This window comes from Lithobates pipiens, unplaced genomic scaffold (genome assembly GCF_037356315.1).
Source record: "Lithobates pipiens isolate NorthernLeopardFrog02 unplaced genomic scaffold, aLitPip1_a1.2 Scaffold_17, whole genome shotgun sequence".
Taxonomy (NCBI): domain Eukaryota; kingdom Metazoa; phylum Chordata; class Amphibia; order Anura; family Ranidae; genus Lithobates; species Lithobates pipiens.
The window spans coordinates 6,005,808-6,032,512 of record NW_027507755.1 but is presented as its reverse complement, the minus strand read 5'-3'; the positions used below and the strand labels follow the sequence as shown (position 1 = coordinate 6,032,512).

At 46.2% G+C, this 26,705-nt stretch overlaps 1 protein-coding gene across 2 annotated transcripts in view; it reads right to left on the bottom strand.

The window, feature by feature from the left end:
• Positions 1-26,705, bottom strand: part of MRE11 (MRE11 double strand break repair nuclease) — a 594,456-nt gene that overhangs the window by 350,825 nt on the left and 216,926 nt on the right. For both annotated transcript variants that reach the window (XM_077484966.1, XM_077484967.1), the window contains exon 10: positions 14,704-14,784. In XM_077484966.1, coding sequence (XP_077341092.1) covers positions 14,704-14,784 — 81 coding nt within the window. The remainder of the gene's footprint in view (positions 1-14,703; positions 14,785-26,705) is intronic.

The following is a 26,705-nucleotide window of genomic DNA, read 5'->3' as shown; positions in this document are numbered from 1 at the left end:
CAGGTACAGCTCACAGTTCATCAGCCCACAGGCTTAGAGGTAACAGTTCATGGCTCCAAACACAACTAAAGTATTTTTGTGGTTTAAGCTCACCCAGCAGGTACACCTTCCAGCAATAGACGTTTCCACACAGCGTGCTGCTGTGTCTCTCTCCTACTCAACAACTCCCCCACTGACACTTCCAGCACACCTGATAATAAGCAGGTCTGAAGGGGAAGTACCTGCCTTCTTCAATTAACCCCCTCTTAACCCTGCCCCAGGCTGACCCTCTACATATCCCCCCCTCTGTTCCAGGCCAGGGGTCTGGACACCATGACTCCAGTGGCAGTAGACCCGGGAAAGGGCATCCGCATTCTGATGTACCTTTCCCGGTCTATGTACCACTACAAACCTGAAGTCCTGTAGAGCAAGGAACCACCAGGTGATTCTGGAGTTTTTGTCTTTTTTTTGGGCCATCCACTTAAGAGGCGCATGATCTGAAACTAACTTGAAGGGTCGGCCCAACAAGTAGTAGCGGAGTGTCTCCAAAGCATATTTTATTGCGAGACACTCCCTTTTCACAATGGAATAGTTCCTCTCAGCTGGTGTGAGCTTCCGGCTCAAGTACACAACAGGGTGCTCATCGCCCCCAATCATCTGGCACAGTACTGCACCCAGACCCAATTTTGAGGCATCTGTTTGTACCAGGAACTCTTTTTGGAAGTCGGGAGCTACCAACACTGGTTCCTGGCACAAAGCTTGCTTCAATCGGTAGAACGCTGCTTCTGCACTCCATTGAACAACAGTTGCATTGTTTCCCTTGGTGAGATCAGTCAGAGGTGCTGCTAGACTGGCAAAGTTGGGGACAAACCTCCTATAATAGCCCACAATGCCGAAGAAAGAACGCACTTGTTTCTTTGTGAGTGGACGGGGCCATTTCTGAATAGCCTCCACCTTCTTTAGTTGGGGCTTAACCACTTGCCGACCGCCGCACGCCGATGTACGTCGGCAGAATGGCACGGGCAGGCATAAGCACATACATGTACGTCCTTTGCCTCCCGCGGGTCGGGGGCCCGATCGGGCCCCCGCCCGGTGCCTGCGGCGGTCGGTTTTCGTTCGGGAGCGATCCCGGACGAGGGGACGGCCATTCATTCATGGCCACCCCCTCGCGATCGCTCCCGACGAATGGAAATCCCCGGTGACATCACTTCCTCTCCTGTAATGTAAACACAGGAGAGGAAGTGATGTATTCTCTCCTCCGTGTCGGTATTTTTCGTTCCGACACGGAGGAGAGCGGATCAGTGAGTTGCACCAACACATCCCACACACAGTAGAACATGCCAGGCACACTCACACCCCCCCTTTACCCCCCGATCACCCCCCCAATTACCCCTGCCCCCCAGTCACAGTGACACCAATGTCATTTTTTTTTTTTTTTTTTGCATTGGTGTCATTTGTGACTGTAATAACTGTTAGGGCAGTTAGGGTTAGCCCCCTTTAGTTCTAATGTACCCCCCTAACCCCCCCAATAAAGGTTTAACCCCGTGATCACCCCCCGTCGCCAGTGTCACTAAGGCTGGGTTCACATTGCAGCGGTTTATGAGAACGAATGTGATTCGCACCGCACTGCAGTGCAAATCACATCCGATCTCTGTGCGATTCGAGTTCAGCCATTCGCCGCACCCGCCGCACCCGCCACACCCGCCGCACCCGCCGCAAATTCGCACGGGACCCTTTTTTTGGCCCGCAGCAGAATCGGATCGCATGGGTGTTCACACCATGCGATCCGAGTTTGCAGATCGCACTGCGATATGCGAACTGATCTGGGGGTGTCAGTAACATTTCACTGACACTCCCAGCAGTTCGCATAGGGCAGTGTGAACTGCCGCCGGGAGGCATGCGATGCGGGAACCCGCCGCGGATTCGCGGCGTTTCCGCATCGCTCCAGTGTGAACCCAGCCTAATAAGCGATCATTTTTCTGATCGCCGTATTAGTGTCACAGGTGACGCTAGTTAGGCAGGTAGGTATTTAGGTTCGCCGCAGCTTTTTATAGCGCTAGGGACCCCCATATACTACCGCATAAAGCCCCCTGATTGCCCCCTAGTTAACCCTTTCACCAGTGATCACCATATAACTGTTACAGGTGACGCTGGTTGGTTAGTTATTTTTTTATAGTTTCAGGGCACCCGCCATTTATTACCTAATAAAGGTTTAACCCCCTGATCACCCGGCAGGTGTCATTTGTGACTAATAACTGTTAGGGCAGTTAGGGTTAGCCCCCTTTAGTTCTAAGGTACCCCCCTAACCCCCCCAATAAAGGTTTAACCCCGTGATCACCCCCCGTCGCCAGTGTCACTAAGGCTGGGTTCACATTGCAGCGGTTTATGAGAACGGATGTGATTCGCACCGCACTGCAGTGCAAATCACATCCGATCTCTGTGCGATTCGAGTTCAGCTATACAGATAGTATGGCTGAATTCGTGTCGCACCCGCCGCAAACTCGCACGGGACCCTTTTTTTGGTCCGCAGCAGAATCGGATCGCATGGGTGTTCACACCATGCGATCCAAGTTTGCAGATCGCACTGCGATATGCGAACTGATCTGGGGGTGTCATTAACATTTCACTGACACTCCCAGCAGTTCGCATAGGGCAGTGTGAACTGCCGCCGGGAGGCATGCGATGCGGGAACCCGCCGCGCATTCGTGGCGTTCCCGCATCGCTCCAGTGTGAACCCAGCCTAATAAGCGATCGTTTTTCTGATCGCTGTATTAGTGTCACAGGTGACGCTAGTTAGGCAGGTAGGTATTTAGGTTCGCCGCAGCTTTTTATAGCGCCAGGGACCCCCATATACTACCGCATAAAGCCCCCTGATTGCCCCCTAGTTAACCCTTTCACCAGTGATCACCATATAACTGTTACAGGTGACGCTGGTTGGTTAGTTATTTTTTTATAGTTTCAGGGCACCCGCCATTTATTACCTAGTCTCACTAGTGTACCCCTAAATTTAGGGGTGTCTACTTTCTAAAATGGGGTCATTTGGGGGGGGGGGGGGGTTTGTGCCATCTTGGCATTTTATGGCCTTCAAAACTGTAACGCCCTTAGAAAGCCTGAAGGCGGTGCTTGGTTTTTGGGGCCCCGTACGCGGCTAGGCTCCCAAAAAGTCCCACATATGTGGTATCCCCGTACTCAGGAGAAGCAGCAGAATTTATTTTGGGGTGTCATTTCACATATGCCCATGGCATGCGTGAGCAATATATCATTTAGTGACAACTTTGTGAAAAAAAAAAAAAGTTTGTAATTTTCCCGCAACTTGTGGCAAAATATAAAATATTCCATGGACTCAACATGCCTCTCAGCAAATAGCTTGGGGTGTCTACTTTCTAAAATGGGGTCATTTGTGGGGGTTTTGTGCCATCTTGGCATTTTATGGCCTTCAAAACTGTAATAGGTAGTGAGGCGTGAAATCAAAAATTTACGCCCTTAGAAAGCCTGAAGGCGGTGCTTGGTTTTCGGGGCCCTGTACGCGGCTAGGCTCCCAAAAAGTCCCACATATGTGGTATCCCCGTACTCAGGAGAAGCAGCAGAATTTATTTTGGGGTGTCATTTCACATACGCCCATAGCATGTGTGAGCAATATATCATTTAGTGACAACTTTGTGTAAAAAAAAAAAAAAAATTTTTTTTTTGTCATTATTCAATCGCTTGAGGCAAAAAAATAAAATATTCAATGGGCTCAACATGCCTCTTATCAATTTCCTTAGGGGGTCTACTTTCCAAAATGGGGTCATTTGGGGGGGTTTTGTACTGCCCTGTCATTTTAGCACCTCAAGAAATGAGATAGGCAGTCGTAAACTAAAAGCTGCGTAAATTCCAGAAAACGTACCTTAGTTTGTAGATGTGACAACTTTTGCGCAAACCAATAAATATACAATTATTGACTTTTTTTTTACCAAAGACATGTGGCTGAATACATTTTGGCCTAAATGTATGACTAAAATTGAGTTTATTGGATTTTTCTAATAACAAAAAGTAGAAAATATCATTTTTTTTCAAAATTTGCGGTCTTTTTACGTTTATATCGCAAAAAATAAAAATCGCAGAGGCAATCAAATACCATCAAAAGAAAGCTCTATTTGTGGGAAGAAAAGGACGCAAATTTTGTTTGGGTACAACATTGCATGACCGCGCAATTACCAGTTAAAGCAGCGCAGTGCCAAAGTGTAAAAAGACCTCTGGTCATTTACCAGCAAAATGGGCCGGTCTGAAAGTGGTTAATCACACCCCTGCCTACAACATACCCCAGGTAGCGGGCCTCCTCCAACCCAACCTTGTCAATGTCATCAAGATAGCCTCCTGAGAAATCCTTATGAGGTCTCAGGACGAAGTCCATGGCCCTCTGGAAAGTGGATGGGGCCCCATGCAACCCAAATGGCATTCGGACATACTGCCACAAGCCCTAGGGTGTGGCAAATGCAGTTTTTTCTTTAGCCTCTGGGGAAGGTGGGATCTGCCAGTATCCCTTGGTCAAGTCAAGAGTGGTGAAGTGCCGGACCGGTCCCAATCTCTCGATTAATTCATCAACCCGGGGCATGGGATACGCATCTGGCTTGGAGACTTCATTTAACTTATGAAAGTCATTGCAGAACCGCCAGGTTCCATTCGGCTTGGGTACAAGGACTATAGGGCTAGACCAGCTACTTGAAGACTCCTCAATGACCCTAAGGTCCAACATTCTCTTAAGCTCAGCCGAGACAATATTCCGGCGAGCTTCGGGTATGCGGTAGGGTTTGAGGTTTACTCGAACGCCAGGGTCTGTAATGACATTATGTTCAATTACCGAGGTTAGGCCCGGTAGGTTTGAAAAAAAATTCTTGATTCCTCTGCAAAGATTCCTGGGACTCCTGTTTTTGAGAAGGGGAGAGAGCCTCTGCAATCCCTACCTTCTTAATCTGAGCATCAGGCTCTTCTGGGACTTTCAGACCGACTGTCAAAACCTGTCTATCTTTCCATGGTTTGATCAAGTTGACGTGGTAAATCTGGTAGGGTTTACGTTTGGTGGGCTGATGGACTTTATAGTTGACCTTGCCCACCCTCTCAACTATCTCAAAGGGTCCTTCCCACTTGGCTAGAAACTTAGTCTCGATGGTAGGCACTAAGACCAGCACCCGATCCCCAGGTTTAAACTCTCTAATCTTGGCAGATCGGTTGATTACCAGACTCTGGGCGTTTTGCGCAGCCTGCAAATGTTCCCGTAATATGGGCATAACTTTTGTTATCCGGTCCTGCATTTGAGACACGTGTTCGACCACACTCTGATACGGGGAAGCTTCTTGTTCCCACGTCTCTTTCATTATATCCAGTAGTCCACGGGGGTGTCTCCCATAAACCAGCTCAAAGGGGGAGAACCCCGTGGAGGCCTGGGGTACCTCTCTTATGGCAAACAACAAGGGAGGCAACAAGCAATCCCAATTCCGACCATCCTCCTCAACTGCTTTCTTTAGCATTCCCTTTAAGGTTTTGTTGAACCGCTCCACTAACCCATCAGTCTGTGGGTGATACACTGAAGTCCGCAAGTGTTTAATTTTAAACAGGTTACAGAGTTCCTTCATCACTTTTGACATGAACGGGGTATCTTGGTCTGTCAAGATCTCGGATGGGAGCCCTGTTCTCATGAACATCTGAAACAACTCCCGTGCGATGACCTTGGATGAGCAATTTCTTAAAGGGACCGCTTCCGGATACCTGGTGGCATAGTCAAGGACAACTAAAATGTATTGGTGTCCCCTAGCTGACTTAGGTAAGGGGCCCACCAAGTCCATGGCTATGCAATCAAAGGGAACCTCGATAATTGGAAGCGGTACCAGCGGACTGCGAAAATGGGATATTGGAGCGGTTCTTTGACAGGTAGGACAGGACTCACAGTAGTCCTTAATTTCTCAATATACACTGGGCCAAAAAAAATGCTGTAAAACCCATTCCTGAGTTTTAGCCGCCCCAGGTGACCCCCAAGTACATGACTATGAGCCAAATGCAATACCTTAGACCTAAAAGGTTTGGGTACCACCAGTTGTTCCAACACTTATTGATTGACCTTAGTTACTCAGTACAACAAGTCCTGATTCACAGCAAAATGGGGGAACTTCAAGTCCGCCCCAGGGTGCTGTGGTTCACCGTTTAAGACTGTGGCCTGTTCCCTGGCGGGGATCAAAGTGGGGTCTCTCATCTGAGCACTAAGGAAATCTTGCCAGGAGCCCCCGAGATCTGACATGTCTGGCTCAGAGGAGGTACTTTCCACTTCCAATCCCACAAACACCTCCAGGGGACTTGGAGCAATCTGTTATTGATCCTTAGTAACAACCTCCTGCAACACAGTATTATTCACCACCTCTGTGGGTTCTTGCTTTTTGGGGGAAACCCCCGAACCTTTGAGCTTTTGCTCATACAAGTCCCAAAACATGGGGCAGTCTCGCCCGATTAGTAAATCATGAGGTAGTCCTGGGACCACCCCCACTTTTAGTTTAGCCGTTCCTGCTGGGGTACACAGGGTAACACGGGCCACCGGATAGTTTTTAACATCACCATGCACACAGATGACCCCAACCTGTTCCCTTGGTACCAGCTTTCTTGGCAACCCATCCGATCGGAGCAGGGTAATGACACTCCCAGAGTCAAGGAATGCTATCATGTCCTGTCCATTGACCCATACCACACACTAATGCGGATTTAGGTTGGTTGCAGCACATAAAGCATGGATATACATGGAGCGACGGCGACCCATGTCGCACTCCATTGGTTCTTCCCGACTTGGGCACTGGGCCGCCAGATGACCCAGTTGATGGCAGGACCAACAGCGAACCTCATGGGATTCCCCCTGTCGGTTCCCTGGAAGCTTAGGTCCTGTGGTGCTCTTGGTAGTTGTATTATCCCTCCGAGCAGCCACTATGCGATCACCGGAAGGGACACTGGTGCTGGAACGCACTTCTTTGAAATGGGCCAGCTCTCTTGTGACAGAGGGACTCTCCTTGAACTTTTCTGCAAAACTGTAGCGCTCAACAGCTGTAGCCATCTCATCCAGTGACTGAGGCTCGGACTGAGCCACCCATCGGTGGAGCTCCCTGGATAGTCCATGCTGGAAACGATCGAGTGCGACGCTTTCCACAATCTAAGTGGGTGTTTTTTCCTCAGGTCTCAGCCAATCTTGGAACAAATGCATGAGGTGGTAGAGTTGCGCACAGGCAGGCTTAGCCTTGTCAAAGCGCCAGCTATGGAAACTGTTCGCCCTTAAAGCGACAGTCACTCCCAGCCTTGCTAGGATTTCTGCTTTCAGGAGTTTATAATCGCGTGCTGATTCCGGGGCCAAGTCACAGTACGCCTGTTGGGGGTCTGCGGTCAGGAAAGGAGCCAGTACACCTGCCCAGTCTTTATCAGGCAGACCCTCCCTTGCTGCAAGCCGCTCAAACATAGCTAGGTATGCTTCCACATTGTCTAAGGCCGTCATCTTTTGCAGGGTCCGCTGCACTGCCTTCCGGGGGTCACTCTCTACAGCGGGGTCATCTTTCGTCATTTCAGCCTGCTGGGTCACCATCTTTTGTAATCCCGCTATCTTGTTCACTCAGCAAGCGATTTGTTTCCTGTTGTACAGCGACTGTCTGCACCAGGATCTGCTCCTGTCGGGCCTGTGCTTCCTGATGGCGGGCCTGTGTTTGTACCACGGCCTCCTGATGGCGGGCCTGTGCTTGTACCATGGCCTCCTGATGGCGGGTCTGTGCTTGTACCAGGGCCTCCTGATGGCGGGCCTGAGCCTCCTGATGGCAGGCATGCGCTTGTGTATTAGCCAGTACCAGCTGCTTAACCACATCCTCCATGGTTTGTTCAGAAGATTTCACTGTCTGCGCAGCTTTAACCCAGGACATGGGATTAGACTGGACCCCTCAAACTGCCCGATGCACGCTCCACCAATTGTAGGGGATCAAAGGGGTGAAGAGCTGTCTCAGAGGCAGTCCAGTAAAATAAAATTGGCTTTTATTCAGCAAAACAAAACATAAGACCAGACCGACTTGTCTTATCACACTGGTGTGCACCCAGGTACAGCTCACAGTTCATCAGCCCACAGGCTTAGAGGTAACAGTTCATGGCTCCAAACACAACTAAAGTCTTTTTGTGGTTTAAGCTCACCCAGCAGGTACACCTTCCAGCAATGGACATTTCCACACAGCGTGCTGCTGTGTCTCTCTCTCTCCTACTCAACAACTCCACCACTGACACTTTCAGCACACCTGATAATAAGCAGGGCTGAAGGGGAAGTACTGCCTTCTTCAATTAACCCCCTCTTAACCCTGCCCCAGGCTGAGCCTCTACAGTATGTAATGCATTACTGACAAAAATATTCATAATTTTCAGCACCATGAATGAATTTTGTGGAGTCACAAAAATGGCAGGATTGTGGCAAATTAGAAAGCACTGTGGGTGTTAATTACTAAATGGAATTCCACTTTGCACTCCAAGTGCACTTAAAAGTGCACATGACACTGCACTTGTAGTGCAAAGTGGATTTGCCTTTAATAACTAACCCCCATTGTCACTGTAAACACCAACTACAAAAATTGCTATTGAGCATTGAAAGGAGAAGCCACACATTGTCGAGTAGAAAACATTTTACTCAAAGCACATTCACACGACTTAGAAAAGGGTTTTTAAACAAACCAACATCTTTGGTGTATATTTCGTTTTTTATTCACATTGTAAATATCCTTTATTTGGTTAAACAGGCACGTTTCAAAGCAAAATATACACAACTCAGGAACTTACAAAGTTCAACTTTGATAGATTGAAGGCAATATCAGACATGTGTTGATATTGCCTTCATCAGATGGGGTGCTGTTACCCCTGTAAAAGACAAATTTTGAAGATGCACACAAATTAGGATTAAAACTAGGGATTTCCCTCCCAGTCCCATGCGATGCCTAATGTCAACATGTACTAGCTCCCATCATGGAGGATCAATGGACGTGTCTTGGGGGTTTCCCATCATAGATGGCCCTCGTCAAGATGTCCACCATCTTTATAAAGGACATATTTGAGGCCTCATCTCCTCCGGGATCGTGACGTTTGTGGCTCTGGTCTTTCGTCATTGCTGCTCTCTGAATGCACATGTGCTCTCCCACTGCGCCGAAATAGAAGGGGTGGGGAATATGCTAGAAAGAACATCAGGGGCGGGCGGAGTTTCACGCATGCGCAGCGTACATGAAGCGGAACATGCATGCATCGTACGTACAATCTGTGAGCGGAGGACAAGGTAATGGAGGCGACGATCGATATAACGAAGGTACAATTTTAACTTGGTGCATCAGTGGCCTATACTGAGGCCTATATTGGGTCAAGATCAGGAGATTTTCACCTGACATTAGGGTTTGTCTTGTGTTGTGTCATGCAAAGGCTTCGCAAATCTCACCAGTTTCTCAATCGTTGCCTTCCTCTTTATTTTGTTATAACCCATATTAAATGGCTATTTCTTTTTCAGAAATACTTGGCTATGTGTTTTACTTCAAAAAGGACAGTTTGTTTGTGAGTAGGCAGGTAAATTTCAAAAATACAAGGTCAAATTAACAAGGGACACCAACACCAACCAACCTCCTTGAGGTTAAAAAATACAAGACAATGGTGTTGTGGTAACTTGACACACAAAACTACTAATATTATGGAGAGCACTAGAAAAAAAAGATCTTGATAAAAAACAAAAAAACTAAAAAAAAACTATACACATTATTATGGAGGTCTGATGAAAAACAAAATTATTATTATTCATGAGATCACAAGAAATAATAAAGAAACCAGTTTGTGAGAGCTCTGTGTGAATATGAGCAGCAAAACTACTTCATTCTTCTAGCATTATAAAGAAGAAGAGAATGCGCTGCATTAAACTATTTAAAAAATTGCAGAGTGACGAATGTGCTATCTCCATTATGAAAGCTAGTTTTACCAGACCAAGCGCTTCTGTCTCGTAATTTATTCTGAGCATGCATGGCACTTTGTGTGTCTGAATTGTGTACACACAATCAGAATTTACACAAATGGATTTTGTTGTCGGAAAATTTGAGAACCAGATCTCAAATTTTGTGCGATGGAAATTCCGATGGAAACTGTCCGATGGAGCCTACACACGGTCGGAATTTCTGACAAAAGGCTCCCATTGAACATTTTCCTTCGGAAAATCTGTGTGTACGAGGCATAAGAGTAATTTGTTTTTGTTTTTTAACACTTAAAGAGGAAGTAAACCCTGATGGGTTTTACTTTCTCTGTTGTTCATTGCAAAGTAAAAGGATAATGGGCTAGTATGCATCGCATGGCACTCGCTTGGAAAGAAACGGCATGGAGGACAGTTTCTTCATAGCTCATGCGCCTATGACATCATCAGTGCACAACACAGTAAATATCTCCTAAACGGCGCATGTTTATGAGATATTAACAGTACCTATAGGTAAGCCTTTTTTATAGGCTTACCTATAGGTACAAGTTCCATAAAGGGGTTTGCAGCCACTTTAAGTGCACTTTCCTTTTCAAACTACCGTATTTTTCCGTGTATAAGACGCTACTTTATCCTTAAATTGTTAGACTGAAATTCGAGCAGCGTCTTATACACGGTCAGTCAGCCTGGGAGAGAGCCGCGCGGGTGCGTAGATGGTCATAGCTTACGAACGGCTTCCTCCAATCACGAGCCGTAGGTTAGTGACGTCAGCTGGAGGTAGAGGCGGAGGTGGAGAGTGCGCAGATGCAGAGAGCGGAGCGTTTTGAGCCCAAGATGTCACCGAATAATAAAAGTAAGAGACTGTCTTATTCTGCAAAATTCAAACTCAGTGTAGTTAGCTATTCAAAAGAGCATGGGAATAGAGCTGCAGAGAGACAGTTTGGACCTCCCCCCACTGAGAGTATGATCAGACAGTGGAGAAAACAGGAAGAGCAACTCCTTAAGATGCCAAAAAAAAAGAAGGCCTTAAGGGGAAAACCAGCAAAATGGCCAAATTTGGAGCAGAGGCTTAAAACTTGGATTTTGGAGCAGCGCCAGAGTGGCTTATGTGTGTCAACCAAACTTATTCAATGTCAGGCAAGTATGTTTGCAGGCAAAATTAACATTGTTGATTTTACAGGAAAGGCAAAATGGTGCTTCAATTTCATGAGGAGAGAAGGGCTGGCCATGAGAACACGAACAAAGTTAGCTCAGAAAATGCCACCAGTTTACGAGGATAAAATCCAACAGTTTCACTCCTATGTCATAAAACTTCGTCAGATTGCAAACATGGATGAGGTCCCTCTCAATTTTGATGTGCCTTCCAACAAAACTGTGGATGTGAAAGGAATCAAAACAGTGCCAATAAAAACAAGTGGCCATGAAAAGACACACTATACTGCTGTGCTTTCATGCTGTGCAGATGGTACTAAACTGCCTCCTATGCTTATTTTCAAGAGGAAAACCTATCCTAAAGAGACCATACCACCTGGCATTATTGTGCAAGTTCAAGAGAAGGGATGGATGAATGAAGACATTATGGCCATTTGATTTGCAAAGGTTTGGTCCAGAAGACCTGGAGGGCTCTTAAAGAAGCCAGCTCTGCTTGTCTTTGATCAATTCCGAGCACATTTAACAGAAAAGACTAAAAGGGTTGCATCAGATTTGCGAACACACCTAGCAGTTATTCCTGGTGGACTTACAGGTCAGCTACAGCCACTAGATGTTTCAATCAACAAGCTATTTAAGGTCCTGATGAGAGAAGAATGGAGAAGATGGATGCAAAAAGCAGGTGATAACTTGACCCCGGCAGGAAGAGTGAAAAAACCAACCATTACCGAGGTCTGCAATTGGGTCCTAAACTCATGGCATGGCGTCAAACAAGAAGTGATTGTGAAGTCCTTCAAGAAATGTGGAATCAGCAATGAAATGGACGGAACTGAGGATGATCTCACATATTTAGACAGTGACTCAGAAGACAGCAGTGATGCAAAAGAAGTTGAAGAAATTCTGTCTGGAACTAGTGATGAAGAAGAGAACATTGATGCAACAGAGGTTGAATAAAGTGATATGATGCATAATATACTGGTATGTAAACTTTAATTACTAAATAAAACTGTGTTCTGTTTTACCTGTTTAAAATATGGATTTCTTAATTCTGGGTTGCAAAAGTGGGGGGCGTCTTATACACGGAAAAATACGGTAAAATACATATACAGTTGTGTTCAAAATAATAGCAGTCCAACGTCACTAACCAGATCAATCACTATTTTTTGTATAAATTATACAGTACATAATGGATAAAATCACCAAAAATCCAAAGAAAGAAAGACATCACCCACACATAAATGCATAGTCCACCTTTTGCAAAAATGTAATAAAGGCACCCACACTAATAAAATAGAAAATGTGCTTTTATTTCATTTTTGTATTGAAGTCTGCAGAACATTGCAACCATGATCAATGCTTTGTAGATGCAATGACCAGGCACTTGCACAGTTTATATTCCAGCCCCAGATATGTATAGAAGTATGGACTTATGGGAACAAGGGAAGAAAAATTGGACTACGTATACAGTGATGTCACTCTGTTATGGTGGCAGATGAAACTTGCTGTCCTCAAATTCGCAGATCCCTGTGAATGGGTCTGTGAATGGATGATGTGGCAGTGCAGACAGAGCTATGCACAGCTGTGCTAAAGTCAAACAGGACCCTCCAGGGAGTACTACCCAGTTGCTCAGCAGTTGCTAAATGAGTCTCAGCATCTAGGAGCATCACACAGCATCCACAAAACAGGAGGTTCTAGTATTACTCCATTCTAGAATTCTGATGCTAGCAGGGCTAATTTAGGCCTAGGTGACCTTCAGGCACAATGCCTGCACAGAATGTCACTCACTCTAGACCAGGGGTCTTAAATTGGGGGCCCGACAGCTGTTGCAAAACTACAAGTCCCATGAGGCTTTGCAAGAATGACAGTTACAAGCATGACTCCCACAGGCAGAGGCATGATGGGACTTGTAGTTTTGCAACAGCTAGAGGGATGCCAGTTTAAGACCCCTGCTCTAGACCTAGGCTCATGACCTGGGATCTCTTTTCAGGTACTGCCTACACACAGGGAGCTTTTCCACAACAGAGGTTCTCCCAGAGAAACGAGGGCTAACACAAGACTCTTCCTCTCCCCAAAGATAAGAACTGAAGGAGCTCTTCCAAGGAAAGGGGGCTTTCACAGGCCCTTCCCAAACAGTGCCTACCTGTTTTGTAAGACCTTAGCCCAACCACTGCCACTGATGACAAGCTCACCAGGAGTTGGCCAACTGACGAAACAGAAATAACTCTCTGTAACCAACCCAGACACAGAATTCTCACACCGCCTCTGCAGAACCCAGTAGGTGATGCAGAGTGCCCACAAAAGGCTTTGCAAGAATGCAAAACAAACACTACTACAACAAGGCTGACAGGGGACACATCTCTATATTTATATGGTCTAGCAGACTCCCTGTTGGAACAAATTACATTTTCTCTGGGTGGTCAGAATCAAGAACATGAACACAAGTTTACACAGGTACAATAAATCCATTGTATACACTGGCTTGTCATAAAATGATAAAGGATCACATTGAATTTTCTATTACCATAAATTAGTTGAAATAAACATTTTCATGCAGGTCATCAGTGCACTCAATTCTATTAGCAGAATTCAATATATAAAAACACTAGAAAAAACACTTTATTGTCAGGTCTGCTTTGATGAACCAATTTTCTCCTGGCATATGCAAACTCTCTAAAAGACTTTTTCTATAAGGTAAAAATGCAGGTGTTATAACCTTTTGAATACTGACTTAATATATCCCTACTACCAATCACTTGTTTACGATGGTAATGAAAAGATGAAGTGCAATGATGAGCAGTATTCTGTAAAATGATCATATTCTATTTTTCAGTGAACCAAGGCCATAGTAAGAAGAAAGGTGTTTAATTAGCCTGAAACAACCCCTCAAAAGCCGTGTTGTGTTCAAATGCCAACATAAAGCTCAAAGATAGATAAATAGAAATTTATCAAAATGTTGAAATACATCTGAATCCTGAAACAATTGCTGCTTTGTGTACCCTCAAGTGCTGGTCAAATGAGCAAAAGCCTAGGATTTCAGTCAAGTGATCTCTGCTGATAAAAGTCTGGGTTCACACTAGTGCAATCTCAGAGATCGCATGTGATTTGCACCCGACTGCAGGTGCCAATCAAATGCTAAACTTGCATTGGATTTGCACAGAAAAGGGACTTGTTTTTCCCCGCTCTAGAATCGGATCGCACGGGTGTGCTCACCAATGCAATCCGATTCCTGTGCGATCTGTGAACTAAACTGGGGGTGTCATTAAGTTTGTTAATGATACCTGCAGCGGTTCGCACAAGGCAGTGTGAACTGCCTTCGGGAGAAGAGTGATGCGGGAACCGACGCTGTAATCGTGCTGGTTCCCACATCACATCAGTGTGAACCCAGGGTCAAAGAGCAAATTTGTATCTGCAGCTCTTCTTTTAATCTTTATTCATCCATCACAGCAAGACCATTTAATTACAGTTTTAGAATAAATATGCTTATAAAGTGCAAAGATATTAAAAATCCAATAGCAATAGATGTAATTAAACCAAATGAAAATGAAAAGTCAGACTAATAAAAGCAGATATGATTACTTAATGCAGTAAATGATCTGTATCTATCTTACCCGAAGTCGAATCAAAGGTTTGTCTGGCTGGCGAGTATTTCCGAGACGCTCCCTTTCAGCTATATCCAGCATTGATTCTATCTGTAAGAAATAAACCAATACAAATTCTTACATTGAATGTTAACATTTACTAACAGTGTAACATACAAAATTGAATTAATGGGGCAGACCAAAAAAAAGATACGGCACCTCTAACACAAAGGTAAATAAAGTCAACATGCGCCCCACTACCCACATCTTTAGGATATAATGCTCCCTAATCGTTGTCTGGATCCAGTGAGCTCCTTCTGAGGGATGGACCGTTTTTAATGTCATCTGATAGGTGTGACTACTTCAAACCCTGAGAAAGATTTATATTGAAACACATCAAACATGGAGTCATATGCTTTTTTTTTTTTATAATACATACTGAACTATTATCCATACCTTGAGATAATGGAGTGGTTAGAGAAAGGGTTGACAAATTTGCTTTGAATTTAGGAGCCAGTTAAAAAAGTAAGGGCCGGTTCACACAGCGGGGGATGCGAGGCGACACGACTCGCCTCGCCTCGCTCCCGCAAGTCGCCCCCGTTCTGTACAATGGAACCGTTCTGAGAGGAGCGACTCGAGTCGCTCCGACTCAGAAAAAAGGTTCCTGTACTACTTCTGGGCGACTTCGGGGGCGACTTGCATTGACTTCTATACAGAAGTCCTCTGCAAGTCTCCGCTGAGGTCGCCGCAGGTCGCGGCGAGGCAAGTCGGAGACGCCTCGCCGCGCCTGCAGTGTGAACCGGCCATTAGGAGCCAGTTTTTTATTTTTTTATTTTTTTTAGAGTGGTATGGATTGTCAGCTCCTGGGGTAAGGCCACTCATTTTCACCCCCTATCCCTAACTCACAATGGAGCACCCAGTCAATAACTCCATTGAAACGCTGTTACATCAGGGTTATGGGCTGACCAGAAAGAGTAAGGCTGGCAACAGCTGGAACTGGCTGGCACGGGCAGGTGACACTGGTTGGAACTGGCAGGTGACACTGGTTTGGAACTGGCAGGTGACACTGGTTTGGAACTGGCAGGTGGCACTATTAGCACTGGCAGGTGGCACTGGCTTGGAAGTGGCAGGTGGCCCTGGTTGGTGATGGCAGGTGGCCCTGGTTGGCGGTGCACTAGTTATCACTGGCAGATGGCACTGATTGGTGGTGGCACTGGTTGGTGTTGGCAGGTGGCACTGGTTGGCGGTGGCACTAGTTGGCACTGATTGGTGGTGGCACTGGCAGGTGGCACTGATTGGCAATGGCACTGGTTGGCACTGATTGGCGGTGGCAGGTGGCACTGATTGGCGGTGGCAGGTGGCACTGGCTGGCACTGGCAGGCACGTGGAACTGCCAGATGGCATTGGCAGGTGACACTGGTTGGCATTGACAGGTGACACTGGTTTGGAACTGGCAGGTGGCACTATTGGCACTGGCAGATGGCACTGGTAGTGGCACTGATTGGCAGGTGGCACTGGTTTGGAAGTGGCATGTGGCCCTGGTTGGCGGTGGCACTAGTTGTCACTGGCAGATGGCACTGATTGGCGGTGGCACTGGTTGGTGTTGGCACTAGTTGGCACTGATTGGCGGTGGCACTGGCAGGTGGCACTGATTGGTGGTGGCAGGTGGCACTGGTTGGTGGTGGCAGGTTGCACTGGTAGTGGCAGGTGGCACTGGTTGGCACTGGCAGGTGGCACTGGTTGGCGGTGGCACTGATTGGCAGTGGCAGGTAGCACTGATTGGCGGTGGCAGATGGCACTGGCAGGTGGCACTGATTGGTAGTGGCAGGTGGCACTGATTGTCACTGGCAGGTGGCACTGGTAGGTGGTGGCAGGTGGCACTGGTTGGTGGTTGCAGGTGGTATTGATTGGCGGTGGCACTGGTTGGCACTAGCAGGTGGCACTGATTGGTGGTGGCAGGTGGCACTGATTGGCGATGGCACTGGTTGGCACTGGCAGATGACACTGGTTGGCGCTGGCAGGTGGCACTGGCAGGTTTCACACGGAGCACTCTGTTACTAAAATGTAACAGAGGAGCTGTCAGAATTGAGCTTAATGTCGGAATGGGCGGTACCCAGCCGGGGTGTGAAACTGACAAGTAACAGAGAGGCGGATATGTCAGATTTGAGCTTGTTGTTGGGGTGGGCGGGACTCAGCAGCTATCAAACACCGGCCAACGATTGGGCTGCTTAAGAAAAGGGGCGGGGCCACATACACGTAGCGGCCCACCCAGATTCCATTGGCTGGTGTTTGATAGCTGCCAGGTCCCTCCCACCCCGGCCGGTTTCCGCTCACACCGGCATCAAGCTGAAATCTGACAGATCCTCCTCTCTCCATTGCTTGTCAGTTTCACACACTTAGCGCGGCGCCGCTGAGTGTGGAGGAGGGAGGAGGACAGAAGTCAGTGTTAATGCTGCTGCATGTCTGGGGCATCAATAGTGAGTGGGCTGGTGGCAGCTTAGGCGCCAGGTTGCGATTTCTGGTCGCATTGGCGACCTGGCGCCTGGGGTTTGTCGAGCCCTGGGTTAGAGGATATGATTGTATAAATGAGGGTTATAATGCAGTATATGTTTTGTTAGCTATGTTCCTTTTACTAGCGGTATTTGATATGTTTTTGGGAATAAATTTAGGCCTGGTTCATACCTATGCATTTCTTAGTGAGTTTTCAGTTTTGCAGAAACACACTACAGTCCATTTAACATGGTTTCCTATGGGTCACGTTTCCCATGGGTCACATCTTTGCATTTTATGGAAAGAGCCAGGGATTTTTTTCTGGTTCCATAGACTTCAATGGATCAAAAACGTGTTTTGAAAAATGCAAAATGCACCTGGAATATGTAAACTGCAACCTGCATAGGTGTGAACCAGGTCTTAATTGGGATTGGAGGGATTTGTATGCGTATGGCAGGAATTGATCTGTCAAACTCAAATAAAAACATGAACAAAAAACACCTAATAAAGCACGGTAAAACCAGCGCAGCTGACGCCTTATGATGGAAGGCCCAAGAAGCAACAAGAAACCCAACCCATGATAGAATAGACCAGAGTCATAGTCTGTCTGAGCCATCTAGAAAGGTCGCAGAAGAAGCAGACAGCCCCTTTTTGACCCGTCCGTGCTCACAGAGAGTCTGATCTTCGAAAAGGCCCTGTGACTGCCAAATAAACCCAAATCGCCTGAACACATCCAGGGCATGTAAGGTAAATCCCTTAGGACATTTTGACCTGGGACACAGGGAAGGCAATACAACGTCCTTAATCAAAACGAACCAGAGGAGGGAACCACGGACAAGGGCGAAGAACCACTTCATCTTTGCGGATCACCAGGTAAGGAGTATGAGATGGTAACATCTATAGTTCCGACATTCTGCGAGCAGAGGTGATAGCAACCAAAAAAGCCACCTTCGCTCCTGTGGAACCAAACACACCAAGAGTAAATCCCACGGCAGAAGAAGTGACCGCACCGGTGGAGGCAGATGTCGAACCCCTTGATTAAGAGTATGCACCATGGAGTGCAAGACCATGGGACGCCAAAGAAAACTGCCAAGGCTGACACCTGGCCTTTGATGGTACTCAAGGCCAAGTTCTGCTCAACCCCATGTGAAGGAAGGTCAAAATCTGAGCCACCAAGAAAGAACAAGGGGAAATGGAAAGCGCCTCACTCCAGGATATGTATGCATATCCATATCCGGTGGTAAATCTTCAGCAGTGTCAACTTCCGCACCTGGCTCATAACAGCCAGGCCTCCAAAACCAGAGACTGAAGGAGGATGGAAGATCGGCCCTTGGGACAGTAGAACCTCCCTGAGAGGCATTCGCCAAGGGACGTCAGCGACCATGCGCACCAGGTCAGCTTACCAAGACCAACAAGACGATCCAGGCCCACTAGAATGACTAGAATCTCTTTGGCCTCGATCCTGCGCAAAAGCCACGGCAGAATCTTGAGGAGAGATGTCGATTCGACTATACCGGCCCCACGGGGGCATCACTGAAACCCCTCACAGGGGGCACTGGCTGAGACCCCGCACAGGGGGTGCCTACTGATGCCCCACACCATTGGGCTGTACAGCTTGTATAACCGTGTAAATTTGCTGTCCCCTCAAAATGAATCCGTCCCATCAGGGAGCCTGGGACTGAAGCTGGCTTAGCATAGGAATCCCCGAGGACCAGAGGTTCCCTTGTTCATCTCTATGGTCTAAGACACCGAAAGCGACAAAGACTGAGTCACTTCAGTTTTGCTCAGAAGTAAGCAAGCCATTACTGGTTTGTGAATGCATCTTATAAAACTTTTCTTGGCTTTGATCAGATGATTTTAAGGGCAGAGGAGAGATCTGGGGTCTAATAGATGTCCACCAGATGTCTCGGTAAAGAGAACCTGTCACTTCTCATGATATCACAAAGGTGAATGCATATATAGGTGCCATACACATAAGTAAGATGTCACCACAAACATCAGAGTGAGAGCAATAATTCTAATGCCAGACCTCCTGTATAACTCTAACTGGTAACCTGGAAAGGTTTCTAAAGCATCACCTATGGAGATTTTTAACGTATCATAGTTTGGTGCTGTTCCATGAGCATATGTAATTTTAAAGCATGACATTTGAAGTGTCTATTTACTCAGTGAAACATCATCTTTCATATTCTACCCCAAAAATGTATATTATATTGTGTTTGTGTGAATTAAACTTCAGTAAAGGGTATTTTTTTTCCCCTTAATAGTTTTCTAGCGGGGGCGTGGCCTGGAGCGGCATGAGATAGGACGCAAGTGAGCTGAGCTCCGCCGGCTGAAAATCCTGAGCGAACATCCTGAGACCCAGACTGCAGATTCTCACCGCAATAGCTGCCCCCCAGACCGGGAAACCTCTGGACACATGTCGCCATCGAGAAGGAACACAGCAGCGGCCGCTAAACTGGCTCAATTCAGGCATGATGAGGCATACCCAGCAGACCAAGTTGGCGCCGCCATGCAGGGGGAGGAGAGCATGCAGAGCACAGACACAGCCAGACTCCTAGATGCTATAACAGCATGTCAAGAAGCTGTTACAACCTGCCAGACCAACCTCACAGCAAGGATTGAAGAGGTAAAAGTAGATATCTCTCTGGTTAGACAAGACTTTCAAAAACTAAGGGAGAGAGTTACAGAGGCAGAGACCCACCTGAGCAATGTGGAGGACCCCCCCCCCCCCCCCAGTAGATCTCCTCAGAGGCTATGCAGAATCAAGTGAACCAAATACTGCAGAAACAGGATCATATTGACAACAGGCTCCGCATGTGCAACCTACGCTTCATAGGCCTGCCAGAGGGGGTAGAGGGAAGGGACCCCCCAACTTTTCTAGAGACGCTTCTATCCGATACATATGGAAGGGAATCGTTCTCCCCCACGTTTGTAGTGGAGCAAGCTCACAGAATGTCGGGCAAACCACCGCAGCCGAGAGCACCTCCTCGCACCTTCATAGCCAAATTCCTGAATTTCAGAGACAGGGATGCTATCCTCCGCCTCAGCAGGGAAAAGGGCAACATCTTATTTGGCAACAAAACCATAGCAATCTTCCCTGACTTTTCTGCTGAGGTTGAGAGAAAACGCAAAAAACTTCATGGAGGTGAAGCGGCGCCTGCGGATAAAGAACATAAAGTACGCCATGCTGTTTCCAGCCTGTCGGCATGTGGAAGACGCCGACCGAGCCCACTTCTTCGAAGATCCTGAGACAGCCTTGACTTGGCTTGAACACCGAGATGTCAACAGATGAGTATATATGTAAAGATACATCCACCCTCAATATCTGCGCACTTGAGTATCCTTCTCTCGACCCCCCCCCCCCGCCAATCTATTTCCCCTGTCTAATATACCTGGATCCATTTCCCCAGTCTGAGGTGGGATCCTCATCTCTTACAGCCAGAGAGTGGTTTGGAAAATGCATAATAACATTGCTCATTGTCTCCACCACCCCCTGGCCCAAAAGTTTTGGGACGCCATGTCCGACAGCGTCCTCTTAACCTCATATTTTCACAAGCCTCCAACAGCTCCTGTGCACCTAATGCTGATGCTTTCTGTGGTAATATATGTGGTGAAATGTCATCTGACTGCATACTGACATTGCTCACTGACCCAGATAGCCACCCACGATTAAGGAGGCTGTACTCTCTATGCTTTAGGATGTCACGCTTCACCAGGAACACTCCCCTAAGATTGAGACAGCTCCTTTCACAGAATGTTTGGATGAGTTGCCCGATGACAATATCGCCATACCCTACCCTAAGCCACATGCCAAATGCTATACCCCTGCTACCATATTCACCCATGATAGGGTCGAGAAATTTTGATGTTTCCCCCTGGAATATTCTGAAAGGTCCCTCCTTGCCGGCGGAGGGAATCACCTTACCAGTAAGCTCGCTTAGATCAGTGAGCACAGTCCTATAGTGTGTCACGTAATACAGCGAAGTTTCGCCCAGTGCCTTACTATGCACAACCTGTGCTGGAACAAATGGCAAAACACTGAGCTACCATACAATGATATTCACATGCATATTTTATTGATACATTGCCATTCTTTCACAGGTTGAATAATGTTTATGCCCTGTTGGCAGTTTGATTATAATGCCCGCACTAGATGGGGACAGTGCAGGGTGGGGTGGGGGGTGGGGGGGGGTATAAGGTTTGCATTGTTAAAAATTTTCTATTTATTTCAGAACATATGTATTTTTCTTGGTACCGTACATCTGTGATAGTACAGTCTGAGTCCCTCCCCGGCTGGGGAGGGGTACCTACTCTACCTACCTACTGACCCGTGGCCACATTAAAATTCCTCACGTGGAATGTGAGGGGAATGAGAGACCCCATCAAAAAAGATCTGCAGTTTTTGGACAACTTAAAAAGATGAAACTGTGAGATGTGGTGGCCCTAGTGGAAACACATGCCGAGGGCCCTATGCTGAGGGCACTCCAGCGACCTTGGATAGGATGGGCGTATCACTCTGTCCACATCACACACTCCAGAGGAGCATCTCTATTAATTGCTAAAAACACACATTTTGTACTCCAGGACTCGGTAATAGACCCTTTGGGTAGATTTGTATTTATAAAAGCAAAACTACAAGGGGACATGATCCTTATACTAGCATTCTATGTACCTCCGCCCCTTCCAATTTGGTATACTGATGGAGGAATTCAACTACATGGCACTTCACCCCGCTGTTCCGGCAGTAAGGATGGGGGATTTTAATAATGTGATGGACAAATCATTAGACAGGATGATCAGGCCCACAAAACCTTTAAAATGCACCCAACTGACGAGATTTGCCCAACTTCTCAATGATTTCCACCTGGTGGATACATGGAGAACTAGGCACCCTACACAACAGGCTTACTCCTGCTTCTCCACCTCCCACCAATCTATGTCCCGAATAGATCTCATACTCTTCTCCAAATCACTCCTACCTAGGCTCACAGATGCAGGCTTCTTGCCCAGGTCATTGTCTGATCACTGTCCATTCTGGGCTAAACTCTCCTCACTGCATACACACCCCCCGATAACATGGAGCCTGAATCCCTTTTGGTTAAGCCTCCTACCAGAGCATAATGACCTAGAGTCGGGCTGGGAGAAATTTTTTGAGACCAACAAAGGGTCAGCACAACCACAAATAGTCTGGGAAGCGTTCAAGATACATGCCAGAATGACTCTTAAGACCCAAATTAACAGAGTGAGGCACTCTTCCACAACAAACATAGATGCGGCGACACATAACTTACAGACTGCGGAGAGTGAATTCATTAACAACCCCACAGCAGAGAAGGTGGGTAGCCTCAAACTATGCTACAGAGTACTGGACCACTTCATTTATGAAAAATCCAAACAAAAACTTTTCTTCCTCGGGCAGAGGTCATTTGAGCATGGTGAACGAGTGGGGAAGCTGCTAGCTTATCTAGTTCATAGTGAGGAGAGGCCCCCGGTGGTGATCTCCCTACGCTCTGCAAATTATACGCTCGAGACTGACCCTGCACAGGTCACGATGATGTTTCGAAATTTCTTCACCGCTCTCTATACAACCAGTGTCTCGGATGACCTCTTCCAGATGGAGTCCTTTTTGACGGGGTTACATTTTCCGCAATTGACTGAGGAACAAATCCAAGAACTAGAGGAGCCCCTAACAAAAGAAGAAATCTCTACAGCCATAGCTGAATTCTCATCATCTAAAGCCCCAGGCTCAGATGGCCTACCTGTGAAATTCTACTCCACGTACCTAGATCTACTGGCCCTCAGACTGCTAGCATTATACAATTCTATTTTTGAAAATTCATAACTCCTGGCGTCCATGAGGGAAGCAACTATAGTGCTTATCCCCAAACCTGGGAAGGACCCACACCTTCCGGAATCTTACCACCTAATTTCTCTGTTGCAGGTGGATGTCAAGATACTTGCAAAAGTCCTTGCCATCCGCCTCAACAAAGTGATCCTCTCGCTGATCCATGGAGATCAAGCAGGATTTATGCCAGGCAGGAACACGTCGTTTAATCTTGGGAGACTATTCATTAACCTTCAGGCCCCCCACAACAGCACTGGTTCCAGGATAATAGTTGCCTTGGACAATGCCAAGGCATTCGAGTCTGTTGAGTGGCAATACTTATGAACCTGTCTGACTAAGTTCGGACTAGGGCCAAAATTTATTAAATGGGTCCAGTTACTCTATCAGACCCGGTGACTAGAGTACTAGTGAACGGTTGGCCCTCAGAACAATTTCCCCTTTCTAGAGGTACCAGACAGAGGTGCCCCCTGTCGCCACTGCTTTATGCTTTGGCGTCGGAGCCATTGCCCATAGCGATTCACACGCATAAGGGAATAGTGGGTTTGTGCGGGGCGGGGTCACAGAGAAAATCAGCACATATACAGATAATACACTTCTATATTTAGACAACTCACTACCAACAGCCCTAGCCCTGATAGAAAGATTTGGCACATTTTCTGGCCTAAAAATTAACTGGGACAAGTCCCAAATTCCCCCCCTGGACAGCTTCCCACCATCCAGACACAGAGTCCTGCATCCAGAGACAGACCATCCAGAGACAGAGCCCTGCTCCCTCTGCAGAGGGTTGACAATATTAAATATCTCAGAATCGGGACTACCAGAACCCCGTCAGACTATGTCCTACTTAACATTACCCCTCTAATAGATATGATCAAGCAGAAGACACAGATATGGACACGCCTTTCACTAGGGGTTATGGGTCGCACCTTATTAAGATGGTCCTGCTCCCGAAAATGTTGTACATGATTTGGCATGCCCCTGTATACTTGGTGCTCAAACACTTTAAAGTGATGGAAGCCCTCCTAAAACCATTCGTATGGGGCAATAACAGGCACAAACTTCCCTGGCATAAACTTAAACAACCCACTGACCTCGCAGGACTGGCCCTACCTGACTTCAACTTGTACTACCTTGCAGCCCAATTATCGCAAATGTTTCATATAGACAAAGCGGATAAAGACAGGTTCTTAAGCTTCCTATGCCCACAATGGACCAGACTAACTCTTGACTCCATGGTGGCGATTACTGGGGGAACAGAGAACGAGGGAAGGACAACGGACAGAAAGTCACTTGACTACCAGTATAGGAGTGTATGGAACATAGCCTCTGCAAAGCTACGTCTCCCCTCCTGCAAGAATACACCCCCCTGGGGCATAATAGGACCCTCCCCGAATTTCAACGGATCACGAACAGCGGGATGTGGAGTAAAAAGGGCATCTTCTATCTATTGCATATAACCTCTGGTGGTAAATTAAAGTCTTTTCACAACCTGCAATCTGAATATGAGCTCCCCAATAGTTATTATTATAGATACTTACAGCTTTGCCATGCGTACTGTGCACAATTTCCACTAGATGACCTTTCCGTAGATAATAATCCACTGATGGAAGGCATTAAAAACCCATATCCCAAAAAACTCATCTCACAATTTTATGGTATGCTGTCACTCCCTCCAATGACCTTGGCAGCCTACGCACTAAAGAATAGATGGGTGGGGGAGATAGGACCTATAGAAGATGATGAATGGAGTGATGCCCTAGACACATGTAAACTAGTATCACCCAAACTATCCGATCGACTGACTCAAGTCTTCATAACACATAGAGCATACCTCACACCACTTAAAATTTCAAAATATAAAAACACTTACTCTAGTACTTGCCCTATGTGTACCCAAGAAACTGTTACCTTTTTTCATCTTCTGTGGAAATGCCCCAAAATCCAAACGTTCTGGTCACAGGTGGTGAGATTCCTACATGACACGATGGGCTCCCCCATAACACTTCAGCCAAAAACGTGCGTCTTCTGGGAATCTTTCCAGACCCTGACTCTAATAAAGTTACTAAAATATTTTTACATGAAACGCTATTCTCTGCACGGAAAGTTATTGCCAGAGTGTAGATGAGACCAAATCCCCCAACCAACTCACACTGGATTACGGAGGTTAATACAGTACTGCCATACAAGAAACTCATATACACCTATAGAGGTTGTTCCTCCAAATATGAAAACATTTGGGACAGATGGCTCAAGAATTCTGCAAAATGTACGGTATATAGTTGGACAGATTCTTGATGGGCATTGAAATGTACCCTGGGTGGACCTGTAGAGATGAATCGAGACCCTGCATGATGTGACAGGTGTCCTCGCGGGATTGTTTGTATACGTCTGGTACCAACTAGGATACTTTGCACTTATATATATATATATATACACCTTTGTAAAAGTCACGGAATAATTCTGTGTAAGAGACAGTATGCAGCATACATATGTTACAGGTTTAAGGTAAAAAGGTAGTGGTGCGCGGTACTATGGTGAAGAATCTAGTTAAAACAGGTTTAATATATTCAATAGGTACTCAAAAGATTAGAAGATAAATGTAATATCGTCTCCACTACAGGTAATAAATGGAACGTAGAAAAAGAAAAGACAATATATGTATATAAAAAATATAAAAAATATATATATATGTATATATAGTGAGGGACCCTCACTCCTATGCGTAGTAGTATTTTGAGTGGTAGACAAATGGATAAGAAAAACAATTAATGATAAATAAGACTGGTGGTCCCAATGCGATTTTTTAGGCAGCAGAGTTGCATAAAGTGGCAGTGCTGAATATAAAGAAGGTCCGTGAAAATAACTACTACTGTATTTGTTTCAGTGACTAAAGTACTATACATAAAATAGTGGACGAAATAAAAAATATATAAAGTGAATCACCATGCGATTTGTTAAAAATGACGAAAAACGCATACAAAGTGCTAGTGTTGAACAATAAATAGATCTGAAAAGAAAATCTGCTAAGTCAAAGTATATGTGTAACAGTGTACAAAAGTAATCATTAGCTAGATAAGGCAAAAGATGTAAGTAATGCTTGCCTTGTGACTAAAGAAATCGCATATGGTGTTAAAGCCAAGGGAGGGTTAGGCAAAGTGACTCTGTGCGGGTGTCTTTATACCATAGACTTAAATATCGGTGCAGTGCACTAAATTGAATCATACAATCAAAGAAAATAAATCAAATTGTTGAATCAAAACAAAAACGCATAAACGATCCAAGTGTTGGTGAGAGGGAAACAACCCTCTGGGAATAATCCAAAACAGAAGGAAAAAGGTGCACAGTGTTTGAAGCTATAAAAAATATAAAAAAAACAACAATGGAACAGTAATCCTAGTTAAAATTGTCCATTCAGCTGGTGCAACAACAAGTGGCGATTAGCCCAAAATCGCATGTAACAAGACAGTCGCCTGCAATGCTGGTGCTTAAAATATATGTGCACTATAAGGTAGAGATTTAAACAGTGATAATGGTGATGGTGGATATCTCCCACGTGGTCCTGTGTAATCAGAATATGGGTGTCCCCTTACCTTACAGCTGTAAGGTAACCGCATATGGTATATGTATCCTCAGGGTTCCTGGTGGTCCTTATCCCTCGAGGTCCTATTCACGTGTCCCCGGGTCCTGGCGTCTC